This window comes from Nerophis ophidion, linkage group LG24 (assembly GCF_033978795.1).
Source record: "Nerophis ophidion isolate RoL-2023_Sa linkage group LG24, RoL_Noph_v1.0, whole genome shotgun sequence".
NCBI classification, from domain to species: Eukaryota; Metazoa; Chordata; class Actinopteri; order Syngnathiformes; family Syngnathidae; genus Nerophis; species Nerophis ophidion.
In genome coordinates this window covers 40,275,736-40,291,074 of record NC_084634.1, presented here as the reverse complement: position 1 = coordinate 40,291,074, position 15,339 = coordinate 40,275,736, and the positions used below count along the sequence as shown (strand labels likewise).

Here is a 15,339-nt window from a genome sequence, read left to right as displayed (position 1 = left end):
TACTTGTTTCATAGTTGTTTCCAACATGTTTCTAACTTAATTCTAATTTGTTTGTACTTGTTTCATAGTTGTTTCCAACATGTTTCAAACTTAATTCTAATTTGTTTGTACTTGTTTCATAGTTGTTTCCAACATGTTTCTAACTTAATTCTAATTTGTTTGTACTTGTTTCAACTTGTTTCTAGATTATTTGTAACTTGTTTCTAATTTGTTTCTACTGGTTTCTAATAACACATTTTTAACTTGTTCCTAACTTTGTTTTTACTTGTTTCTACATGTTTCTAGATTATTCTTAACTTGTTTCTAATATGTTTCTACTGGTTTCTAATAACACATTTTTAACTTGTTCCTACCTTGTTTTTAACTTGTTTCTACTTGTTTCTCATTTGTATCTACTTGTTTCTAAATTGTTTTTACTTGTTTCCAATTTGTTTTTACTTGTTTATAACATGTTTCTAAATTGTTTCTACTTTTTACTAACTAGTTTCTAAGTGCTTCTAACTAGTTTCTACCTGTTTCTATTTATTTCTTATTTGTTTCTACTTGTTTCTAATTTTATTCGACCTGTTTATAACTTTTTCTAAACTGCTTCTACTTGTTTCTACTTTTTAATAACTTGTTTTCTACTTGTTTCTAACTTGTTTCTACTTGTTTCTAACTTTTTTGTAACTTCTTTCTACTCGTTCTAACTTGTTTCTACTTCTTTCTAACCTGTTTCTTACTTGTTTCTAACTTGTTGTTTTTGTTTCTAACTTGTTTCTAACTTTTTTGTAAGGTGTTTCTACTTGTTCTAACTTGTTTCTACATGTTTTTACTTGTTTCTCCTTGTTACTAACTTGTTTCTACTTGTTTCTAACTTGTTTCTATTTGTTTCTATTTGTTTCTATTTGTTCCTAACTTGTTTCTACATTATTTAAACTTATTTCTACTTGTTTCTAACTTGTTTCTACTTGTTTCTTAGGGGTATTGGTGGGTGTGGGGGAAGGGGCCCCCACATCTGTGGTCCCCTCCAAGGTTTCTCATTGTCATCCCATTAGGTTGAGTTTTTCCTTGCCCCGATGTGGGATCTGAACCGAGGATGTCGTCGTGGCTTGTGATTTAGGACTATATAAATAAACATTGACTGACTGATGGATTGATTGAATGTCGGCAGGTAAGTGATGGACATAAACATCTTATTATGTCCGATGAATTCCATAAGTAATGGGACAGAAGTGAGTGTCATGAAAGAGTATTGCATAATCACCACAGGGTGGTGTGGAGCAGTGGGCCCCAGTGGCTCCATTGGTACCGGGCCGCAAATTTTTTTTTATATATTTTTTAATTAAAAAAAAAAAGATATATATATATATATACATATCTTTTTTTTTTATTAAATCAACATAAAAAACACAAGATACACTCACAATTAGTGCACTAACCCCCCAAAAAACCTCCCTTTTTCATGACAAATCCCCCCCCAACACCCCCCCAGCCCGCAAGGCCGCGTGACAAATGATCAAGTATTGACCGGTCCGCAGCTACAAAAAGGTGTGGGACCACTGGTGTAGAGGTCACCACAGGTTGGTGTAGAGGTCAACATTAGAGTTACCTCCAGAGGAGCTGCACATTGTCCACAGACGCCAGGCCGTACAGCAGCTTGTCCTTCTCCTGAGCCAAAGTGCTGCTCTTGTACTTTTGCAACATCATCTTCCACTGGGGCTCGGGGTCCTGCGAGTTCTTCATTCCATAGCGATACACCAGCAACCTCAGGTTGACTGCCACGCTGCTGTGGGCGACAATCACATCATGTTGCGTCATGTTGTGTTGCGTCATACCACCACACATGTTGCGTCATACCATCACACATGTTGTGTTGCGTCATACATCACACATGTTGTGTTGCGTCATACATCACACATGTTGTGTTGCGTCATACATCACACATGTTGTGTTGCGTCATACCATCACACATGTTAAATCATACCATCACACATGTTGCATCATACCATCACACATGTTGCATCATACCATCACACATGTTGCGTCATACCATCACACATGTTGCGTCATGCCATCACACATGTTGCGTCATACCATCACACATGTTGCGTCATACCATCACGCATGTTGCGTCATACCATCACGCATGTTGCGTCATACCATCACACATGTTGCGTCATGTTGTGTTGCGTCATACCACCACACATGTTGCGTCATACCATCACACATGTTGTGTTGCGTCATACATCACACATGTTGTGTTGCGTCATACATCACACATGTTGTGTTGCGTCATACATCACACATGTTGTGTTGCGTCATACCATCACACATGTTAAATCATACCATCACACATGTTGCATCATACCATCACACATGTTGCATCATACCATCACACATGTTGCGTCATACCATCACACATGTTGCGTCATGCCATCACACATGTTGCGTCATACCATCACACATGTTGCGTCATACCATCACGCATGTTGCGTCATACCATCACGCATGTTGCGTCATACCATCACGCATGTTGCGTCATGCCATCACACATGTTGCGTCATACCATCACACATGTTGCGTCATACCATCACACATGTTGCATCATACCATCACACATGTTGCGTCATACCATCACACATGTTGCATCATACCATCACACATGTTGCGTCATACCATCACGCATGTTGCGTCATACCATCACGCATGTTGCGTCATACCATCACGCATGTTGCGTCATACCATCACGCATGTTGCGTCATGCCATCACACATGTTGCGTCATACCATCACACATGTTGCGTCATACCATCACACATGTTGCATCATACCATCACACATGTTGCGTCATACCATCACACATGTTGCGTCATACCATCACACATGTTGTGTCATACCATCACACATGATGCGTCATACCATCACACATGTTGTGTCATACCATCACGCATGCTGCGTCATACCATCACACATGTTGCGTCATACCATCACACATGTTGCGTCATACCATCACACATGTTGCGTCATACCATCACACATGTTGCGTCATGCCATCACACATGTTGCGTCATACCATCACACATGTTGCGTCATACCATCACACATGTTGCATCATACCATCACACATGTTGCGTCATACCATCACACATGTTGCATCATACCATCACACATGTTGCGTCATACCATCACGCATGCTGCGTCATACCATCACACATGTTGTGTCATACCATCACACATGTTGCGTCATACCATCACGCATGTTGCGTCATACCATCACACATGTTGCGTCATACCATCACACATGTTGCGTCATACCATCACACATGTTGCGTCATACAATCACACATGTTGCGTCATACCATCACGCATGTTGCGTCATACCATCACGCATGTTGCGTCATACCATCACGCATGTTGCGTCATGCCATCACACATGTTGCGTCATACCATCACACATGTTGCGTCATACCATCACACATGTTGCATCATACCATCACACATGTTGCGTCATACCATCACACATGTTGCGTCATACCATCACACATGTTGTGTCATACCATCACACATGCTGCGTCATACCATCACACATGTTGTGTCATACCATCACGCATGCTGCGTCATACCATCACACATGTTGCGTCATACCATCACACATGTTGCGTCATACCATCACACATGTTGCGTCATACCATCACACATGTTGCGTCATACCATCACACATGTTGCGTCATACCATCACACATGTTGCGTCATACCATCACACATGTTGCGTCATACCATCACACATGTTGCGTCATACCATCACACATGTTGCGTCATACCATCACACATGTTGCATCATACCATCACACATGTTGCGTCATACCATCACACATGTTGCGTCATACCATCACACATGTTGCGTCATACCATCACACATGTTGCGTCATACCATCACACATGTTGCGTCATACCATCACACATGTTGCGTCATACCATCACACATGTTGCGTCATACCATCACACATGTTGCGTCATACCATCACACATGTTGTGTCATACCATCACACATGTTGCGTCATACCATCACACATGTTGTGTCATACCATCACACATGTTGTGTCATACCATCACACATGTTGCGTCATACCATCACACATGTTGCGTCATACCATCACACATGTTGCGTCATACCACCACACATGTTGCGTCATACCATCACACATGTTGCGTCATACCATCACACATGTTGCGTCATACCATCACACATGTTGCGTCATACCATCACACATGTTGCGTCATACCACCACACATGTTGTGTCATACCATCACACATGTTGCGTCATACCATCACACATGTTGCGTCATACCATCACACATGTTGCGTCATACCATCACACATGTTGTGTCATACCATCACACATGTTGTGTCATACCATCACACCTGCTGCGTCATACATCACACATGTTGCGTCATACATCACACATGTTGCGTCATACCATCACACATGTTGTGTCATACATCACACATGTTGTGTCATACCATCACACATGTTGCGTCATACCATCACACATGTTGTGTCATACCATCACACATGCTGCGTCATACCATCACACATGTTGTGTCATACCATCACACATGTTGCGTCATACCATCACACCTGCTGCGTCATACCATCACACATGTTGTGTCATACTATCACACATGTTGTGTCATACCATCACACATGTTGCGTCATACCATCACACATGTTGCGTCATACTATCACACATGTTGCGTCATACCATCACACATGTTGCGTCATACTATCACACATGTTGCGTCATACCATCACACATGTTGCGTCATACAATCACACTTGTTGCGTCATACAATCACACATGTTGTGTCATACAATCACACATGTTGCGTCATACAATCACACATGTTGTGTCATACATCACACATGTTGTGTCATACCATCACACATGTTGCGTCATACAATCACACATGTTGTGTCATACCATCACACATGTTGTGTCATACCATCACACATGTTGCGTCATACTATCACACATGTTGCGTCATACCATCACACATGTTGCGTCATACAATCACACATGTTGCGTCATACAATCACACATGTTGTGTCATACCATCACACATGTTGCGTCATACAATCACACATGTTGTGTCATACATCACACATGTTGTGTCATACCATCACACATGTTGCGTCATACAATCACACATGTTGCGTCATACCATCACACATGTTGTGTCATACCATCACACATGTTGTGTCATACCATCACACATGTTGCGTCATACTATCACACATGTTGCGTCATACCATCACACATGTTGCGTCATACAATCACACTTGTTGCGTCATACAATCACACATGTTGTGTCATACCATCACACATGTTGCGTCATACAATCACACATGTTGTGTCATACATCACACATGTTGTGTCATACCATCACACATGTTGCGTCATACCATCACACATGTTGCATCATACCATCACACATGTTGCGTCATACCATCACACATGTTGCATCATACCATCACACATGTTGCGTCATACCATCACACATGTTGTGTCATACCATCACACATGTTGTGTCATACCATCACACCTGCTGCGTCATACCATCACACATGTTGTGTCATACCATCACGCATGCTGCGTCATACCATCACACATGTTGCGTCATACCATCACACATGTTGCGTCATACCATCACACATGTTGCGTCATACCATCACACATGTTGCGTCATACCATCACACATGTTGCGTCATACCATCACACATGTTGCGTCATACCATCACACATGTTGCGTCATACCATCACACATGTTGCGTCATACCATCACACATGTTGCGTCATACCATCACACATGTTGCATCATACCATCACACATGTTGCGTCATACCATCACACATGTTGCGTCATACCATCACACATGTTGCGTCATACCATCACACATGTTGCGTCATACCATCACACATGTTGCGTCATACCATCACACATGTTGCGTCATACCATCACACATGTTGTGTCATACCATCACACATGTTGCGTCATACCATCACACATGTTGTGTCATACCATCACACATGTTGCGTCATACCATCACACATGTTGTGTCATACCATCACACATGTTGCGTCATACCATCACACATGTTGCGTCATACCATCACACATGTTGCGTCATACCATCACACATGTTGCGTCATACCATCACACATGTTGCGTCATACCATCACACATGTTGTGTCATACCATCACACATGTTGTGTCATACCATCACACATGTTGCGTCATACCATCACACATGTTGCGTCATACCATCACACATGTTGCGTCATACCACCACACATGTTGCGTCATACAATCACACATGTTGCGTCATACCATCACACATGTTGCGTCATACCATCACACATGTTGCGTCATACCACCACACATGTTGTGTCATACCATCACACATGTTGCGTCATACCATCACACATGTTGCGTCATACCATCACACATGTTGTGTCATACCATCACACATGTTGTGTCATACCATCACACCTGCTGCGTCATACATCACACATGTTGCGTCATACATCACACATGTTGCGTCATACCATCACACATGTTGTGTCATACATCACACATGTTGTGTCATACCATCACACATGTTGCGTCATACCATCACACATGTTGTGTCATACCATCACACATGCTGCGTCATACCATCACACATGTTGTGTCATACCATCACACATGTTGCGTCATACCATCACACCTGCTGCGTCATACCATCACACATGTTGTGTCATACTATCACACATGTTGTGTCATACCATCACACATGTTGCGTCATACCATCACACATGTTGCGTCATACTATCACACATGTTGCGTCATACCATCACACATGTTGCGTCACACTATCACACATGTTGCGTCATACCATCACACATGTTGCGTCATACAATCACACTTGTTGCGTCATACAATCACACATGTTGTGTCATACCATCACACATGTTGCGTCATACAATCACACATGTTGTGTCATACATCACACATGTTGTGTCATACCATCACACATGTTGCGTCATACAATCACACATGTTGTGTCATACCATCACACATGTTGTGTCATACCATCACACATGTTGCGTCATACTATCACACATGTTGCGTCATACCATCACACATGTTGCGTCATACAATCACACATGTTGCGTCATACAATCACACATGTGTCATACCATCACACATGTTGCGTCATACAATCACACATGTTGTGTCATACATCACACATGTTGCGTCATACCATCACACATGTTGCGTCATACAATCACACATGTTGCGTCATACCATCACACATGTTGTGTCATACCATCACACATGTTGTGTCATACCATCACACATGTTGCGTCATACTATCACACATGTTGCGTCATACCATCACACATGTTGCGTCATACAATCACACTTGTTGCGTCATACAATCACACATGTTGTGTCATACCATCACACATGTTGCGTCATACAATCACACATGTTGTGTCATACATCACACATGTTGTGTCATACCATCACACATGTTGCGTCATACCATCACACATGTTGTGTCATACCATCACACATGTTGCGTCATACCATCACACATGTTGCGTCATACAATCACACATGTTGTGTCATACCATCACACATGTTGTGTCATACCATCACACATGTTGTGTCATACCATCACACATGTTGTGTCATACCATCACACATGTTGCGTCATACATCACACATGTTGCGTCATACCATCACATATGTTGCGTCATACAGCACACATGTTGTGTCATACCATCACACATGTTGTGTCATACCATCACACCTGCTGCGTCATACCATCACACATGTTGTGTCATACCATCACGCATGCTGCGTCATACCATCACGCATGTTGCGTCATACCATCACACATGTTGCGTCATACCATCACACATGTTGCGTCATACCATCACACATGTTGCGTCATACCATCACACATGTTGCGTCATACCATCACACATGTTGCGTCATACCATCACACATGTTGCGTCATACCATCACACATGTTGCGTCATACCATCACACATGTTGCGTCATACCATCACACATGTTGCATCATACCATCACACATGTTGCGTCATACCATCACACATGTTGCGTCATACCATCACACATGTTGCGTCATACCATCACACATGTTGCGTCATACCATCACACATGTTGCGTCATACCATCAGACATGTTGTGTCATACCATCACACATGTTGCGTCATACCATCACACATGTTGTGTCATACCATCACACATGTTGCGTCATACCATCACACATGTTGTGTCATACCATCACACATGTTGCGTCATACCATCACACATGTTGCGTCATACCATCACACATGTTGCGTCATACCATCACACATGTTGCGTCATACCATCACACATGTTGCGTCATACCATCACACATGTTGTGTCATACCATCACACATGTTGTGTCATACCATCACACATGTTGCGTCATACCATCACACATGTTGCGTCATACCATCACACATGTTGCGTCATACCACCACACATGTTGCGTCATACAATCACACATGTTGCGTCATACCATCACACATGTTGCGTCATACCATCACACATGTTGCGTCATACCACCACACATGTTGTGTCATACCATCACACATGTTGCGTCATACCATCACACATGTTGCGTCATACCATCACACATGTTGTGTCATACCATCACACATGTTGTGTCATACCATCACACCTGCTGCGTCATACATCACACATGTTGCGTCATACATCACACATGTTGCGTCATACCATCACACATGTTGTGTCATACATCACACATGTTGTGTCATACCATCACACATGTTGCGTCATACCATCACACATGTTGTGTCATACCATCACACATGCTGCGTCATACCATCACACATGTTGTGTCATACCATCACACATGTTGCGTCATACCATCACACCTGCTGCGTCATACCATCACACATGTTGTGTCATACTTTCACACATGTTGTGTCATACCATCACACATGTTGCGTCATACCATCACACATGTTGCGTCATACTATCACACATGTTGCGTCATACCATCACACATGTTGCGTCATACAATCACACTTGTTGCGTCATACAATCACACATGTTGTGTCATACCATCACACATGTTGCGTCATACAATCACACATGTTGTGTCATACATCACACATGTTGTGTCATACCATCACACATGTTGCGTCATACAATCACACATGTTGTGTCATACCATCACACATGTTGTGTCATACCATCACACATGTTGCGTCATACTATCACACATGTTGCGTCATACCATCACACATGTTGCGTCATACAATCACACATGTTGCGTCATACAATCACACATGTGTCATACCATCACACATGTTGCGTCATACAATCACACATGTTGTGTCATACATCACACATGTTGTGTCATACCATCACACATGTTGCGTCATACAATCACACATGTTGCGTCATACCATCACACATGTTGTGTCATACCATCACACATGTTGTGTCATACCATCACACATGTTGCGTCATACTATCACACATGTTGCGTCATACCATCACACATGTTGCGTCATACAATCACACTTGTTGCGTCATACAATCACACATGTTGTGTCATACCATCACACATGTTGCGTCATACAATCACACATGTTGTGTCATACATCACACATGTTGTGTCATACCATCACACATGTTGCGTCATACCATCACACATGTTGTGTCATACCATCACACATGTTGCGTCATACCATCACACATGTTGCGTCATACAATCACACATGTTGCGTCATACCATCACACATGTTGCGTCATACCATCACACATGTTGCGTCATACCATCACACATGTTGCGTCATACCATCACACATGTTGCGTCATACCATCACACATGTTGCGTCATACCATCACACATGTTGCGTCATACCATCACACATGTTGCATCATACCATCACACATGTTGCGTCATACCATCACACATGTTGCGTCATACCATCACACATGTTGCGTCATACCATCACACATGTTGCGTCATACCATCACACATGTTGCGTCATACCATCAGACATGTTGTGTCATACCATCACACATGTTGCGTCATACCATCACACATGTTGTGTCATACCATCACACATGTTGCGTCATACCATCACACATGTTGTGTCATACCATCACACATGTTGCGTCATACCATCACACATGTTGCGTCATACCATCACACATGTTGCGTCATACCATCACACATGTTGCGTCATACCATCACACATGTTGCGTCATACCATCACACATGTTGTGTCATACCATCACACATGTTGTGTCATACCATCACACATGTTGCGTCATACCATCACACATGTTGCGTCATACCATCACACATGTTGCGTCATACCACCACACATGTTGCGTCATACAATCACACATGTTGCGTCATACCATCACACATGTTGCGTCATACCATCACACATGTTGCGTCATACCACCCCACATGTTGTGTCATACCATCACACATGTTGCGTCATACCATCACACATGTTGCGTCATACCATCACACATGTTGTGTCATACCATCACACATGTTGTGTCATACCATCACACCTGCTGCGTCATACATCACACATGTTGCGTCATACATCACACATGTTGCGTCATACCATCACACATGTTGTGTCATACATCACACATGTTGTGTCATACCATCACACATGTTGCGTCATACCATCACACATGTTGTGTCATACCATCACACATGCTGCGTCATACCATCACACATGTTGTGTCATACCATCACACATGTTGCGTCATACCATCACACCTGCTGCGTCATACCATCACACATGTTGTGTCATACTTTCACACATGTTGTGTCATACCATCACACATGTTGCGTCATACCATCACACATGTTGCGTCATACTATCACACATGTTGCGTCATACCATCACACATGTTGCGTCATACAATCACACTTGTTGCGTCATACAATCACACATGTTGTGTCATACCATCACACATGTTGCGTCATACAATCACACATGTTGTGTCATACATCACACATGTTGTGTCATACCATCACACATGTTGCGTCATACAATCACACATGTTGTGTCATACCATCACACATGTTGTGTCATACCATCACACATGTTGCGTCATACTATCACACATGTTGCGTCATACCATCACACATGTTGCGTCATACAATCACACATGTTGCGTCATACAATCACACATGTGTCATACCATCACACATGTTGCGTCATACAATCACACATGTTGTGTCATACATCACACATGTTGTGTCATACCATCACACATGTTGCGTCATACAATCACACATGTTGCGTCATACCATCACACATGTTGTGTCATACCATCACACATGTTGTGTCATACCATCACACATGTTGCGTCATACTATCACACATGTTGCGTCATACCATCACACATGTTGCGTCATACAATCACACTTGTTGCGTCATACAATCACACATGTTGTGTCATACCATCACACATGTTGCGTCATACAATCACACATGTTGTGTCATACATCACACATGTTGTGTCATACCATCACACATGTTGCGTCATACCATCACACATGTTGTGTCATACCATCACACATGTTGCGTCATACCATCACACATGTTGCGTCATACAATCACACATGTTGTGTCATACCATCACACATGTTGTGTCATACCATCACACATGTTGTGTCATACCATCACACATGTTGTGTCATACCATCACACATGTTGCGTCATACATCACACATGTTGCGTCATACCATCACATATGTTGCGTCATACAGCACACATGTTGTGTCATACCATCACACATGTTGCGTCATACCATCACACATGTTGTGTCATACCATCACACATGTTGCGTCATACCATCACACATGTTGCGTCATACCATCACACATGTTGTGTCATACCATCACACATGTTGTGTCATACCATCACACATGTTGCGTCATACATCACACATGTTGCGTCATACCATCACATATGTTGCGTCATACATCACACATGTTGTGTCATACCATCACACATGTTGTGTTATACCATCACACATGCTGCGTCATACCATCACACATGTTGTGTCATACCATCACACATGTTGTGTCATACCATCACGCATGCTGCCTTTTACACTTTTCACCCTAGAGCAGTCCGGAATGTTCTTTTCCTATTTGGTGCAGTTTCCAAAAACAGTTGGAAATGTGGACTCGTCAGACCACAGAACACTTTCCACACTTTGCATCAGTGCATCTTAGATGATCTCGGGCCCAGCCAAGCAGGCGGCATTTCTGGGTGTTGTTGATAAATGGCTTTGGCTTTGCATAGTAGAGTTTTAACTTGCACTCACAGATGTAGCGACCAACTGTAGTTACTGACAGTAGTTTTATGAAGTGTTCCTGAGTCCATGTGATAATATATAATTACCATCTTAAAACGCATTTGTATACTCTAGCCTTTAAATGGACCCCCTTTTTAGACCAGTTGATCTGCCGTTTATTCTATTTTCTACTCTGCCCCCCTCTCTCTGGTGGGAGGTGGGGGCAAAGGTCCAGTGGCTATGGGTGACGTGCTGGCTGTCCAGAGTCGGGACCCGGGGTGGATCTCTCGCCTGTGCATCGGTTGGGAACATCTCTGTGCTGCTGACCTGTCTCCACTCAAGATAGTCTCCTGCTAGCCCCACTATGGACTGGACTCTCACTACTATGTTAGATACACTATGGACTGGACTCTCACTATTATGTTAGATCCACTATGGACTGGACTCTCACACTATTATGTTAAATCCACTATGGACGGGACTCTCACTATTATGTTAGATCCACTAATGACTGAACCCCCTCACTATTATGTTAGATCCACTATAGACTGGACTCTCACACTATTATGTTAGATCCACTATGGACTGGACTCTCACACTATTATGTTAGATCCACTATGGACTGGACTCTCACTATTATGTTAGATCCACTATGGACTGGACTCTCACACTATTATGTTAGATCCACTATGGACTGGACTCTCACACGATTATGTTAGATCCACTATGGACTGGACTCTCACTATTATGTTAGATCCACTATGGACTGGACTCTCTCACTATTATGTTAGATCCACTATGGACTGGACTCTCACACTATTATGTTAGATCCACTATGGACTGGACTCTCACACTATTATGTTAGATCCACTATGGACTGGACTCTCACACTATTCTGTTAGATCCACTATGGACTGGACTCTCACTATTATGTTAGATCCACTATGGTCTGGACTCTCACAATATTATGTTAGATCCACTATGGACTGGACTCTCACTATTATGCTCGCTCCACTATGGACTGGACTTTCACTATTATGTTGGATCCACTATGGACTGGACTCTCACAATATTATGTTAGATCCACTATGGACTGGACTCTCACACTATTATGTTAGATCCACTATGGACTGGACTCTCACTATTATGTTAGATCCACTATAGACTGGACTCTCACAATATTATGTTAGATCCACTATGGACTGGACTCTCACACTATTATGTTAGATCCACTATGGACTGGACTCTCACACTATTATGTTAGATCCACTATGGACTAGACTCTCACACTATTATGTTAGATCCACTATGGATTGGACTCTCACACTATTCTGTTAGATCCACTATGGACTGGACTCTCACTATTATGTTAGATCCACTATGGTCTGGACTCTCACAATATTATGTTAGATCCACTATGGACTGGACTCTCACACTATTATGTTAGATCCACTATAGACTGGACTCCTGTCACCCACATCTGCGGTCCTCTCCAAGGTTTCTCATAGTCATTCACATCGACGTCCCATTTGAGACACTTGTGATTTAGGGCTATGTAAGTAAACTTTGATTGATTGATTGATTGAATATAAGTTGAAAAAAATGGTAAATCATTGTATGCTGTTTTCATCCCAAGGTGACCACTATACTGCCAGTGGGGGTCAGTACTACATGAAATACCTCAGACTTCCATTAATCCACTGGTCAAAAAGGTTGGATGCTTCTTTCAGTGCATCAAGATCTCCCATTTTGCAAGCCAGACCGAGCACAGTCTCCCGCAGTAACCTGCAAGACATCAGACCAGAACTTGACCAGCACTACCCGGGTGATGTTGGTGTGTAGTCACCATAGCTGGGTTGCACATGACGTCACATTTGTTTTTCCTCTCGACTGACAGGACGGTCAAGCGTTAAAATAAGTGAAAACCGAGTTTCGAGTTCGGTCAAAAAATGTCCTATTTCTGTTCTGTTCTTGGCTGTTCCAGTTGTTCTAATAGAGAGATAGAACCTACCGTATTTCCTTGAATTTAATTAATTTAAAACCTCTTCTCACTCCTGCGCTTACCAAAGGCATGCGGTAAAAGTAAGCATGCGCTAACTATTTTAAAACCTCTTCTCACTCCGACACTTACCAAAGGTATGCAGTAAAAATTTGAGTGTGATGTAAGCTTGGACCTTAAATCCTACTGAACAGCTCTCAATCATTATTAGTTTATTAAGGATCCCCATTAGTCTACACCGCAGTGGAGACTATTCTTCTTCTTCCCTTTATGCGATTTCAAATTACCGGTATTGAAATCAGACTCCTCCATGCGCTGATTATTTTGCGAAGTGAGTTTGACCCGGCAGTAATTCAAGGCAGGCGCATACTATATGCCCTGCGGCATTCAAGGAAAAACGGAATCTTTCATAGAGACCCTAAAGAATTGGTTCCTAAAGGTCATACAGTGCAACGAAGGAAGTTTCTTAAAAATATCACTTTCATTATCTTATAGAATACAATCGGACCATGCTCGTGTCTGCAGTGATCACTTTGTAAAATGTTTGCTTGAACTTTTGATTTGTTTGACAAACTTTCTGTGTTTGGCCCTGCGATGAGGTGGCGACTTGTCCAGGGTGTACCCCGCCTTCTGCCCGAATGTAGCTGAGATAGGCGCCAGCACCCCCCGCAACCACCAAGGGCAATAAGCGGTAGAAAATGGATGGAATGGATGGACTTTCTGTGTTTCTTTCCTATGTTAATAGTGTTGGAGAGCAGAACTAAACATAAAGAAAAGAACAAGACCTTGCATTGGTTTGTGTTCATTTGTGGTTGCCAGTCCTATACATAACTAGAAGACCTGCTTGTGCAAATAAACTAACTCAGGTTAAATCCTCCAAGTCCGAGTCCACGGTTCTGGCCCGGGAAAGGGTGGAGTGCCATCTCCGGGTTGGGGAGGAGAT

The 15,339-nt window shown here is 42.6% G+C and overlaps 1 protein-coding gene across 1 annotated transcript in view; it reads right to left on the bottom strand.

Moving 5' to 3' along the window:
* Nucleotides 1–15,339, bottom strand: part of enpep (glutamyl aminopeptidase) — a 61,175-nt gene that overhangs the window by 3,923 nt on the left and 41,913 nt on the right. Inside the window, exons 16-17 of the mRNA XM_061885700.1 lie at nt 14,078–14,182; nt 1,592–1,768 (exon numbers count right to left, since the gene is read on the bottom strand). Of these exons, the coding sequence (XP_061741684.1) occupies nt 1,592–1,768; nt 14,078–14,182 (282 nt within the window). The remainder of the gene's footprint in view (nt 1–1,591; nt 1,769–14,077; nt 14,183–15,339) is intronic.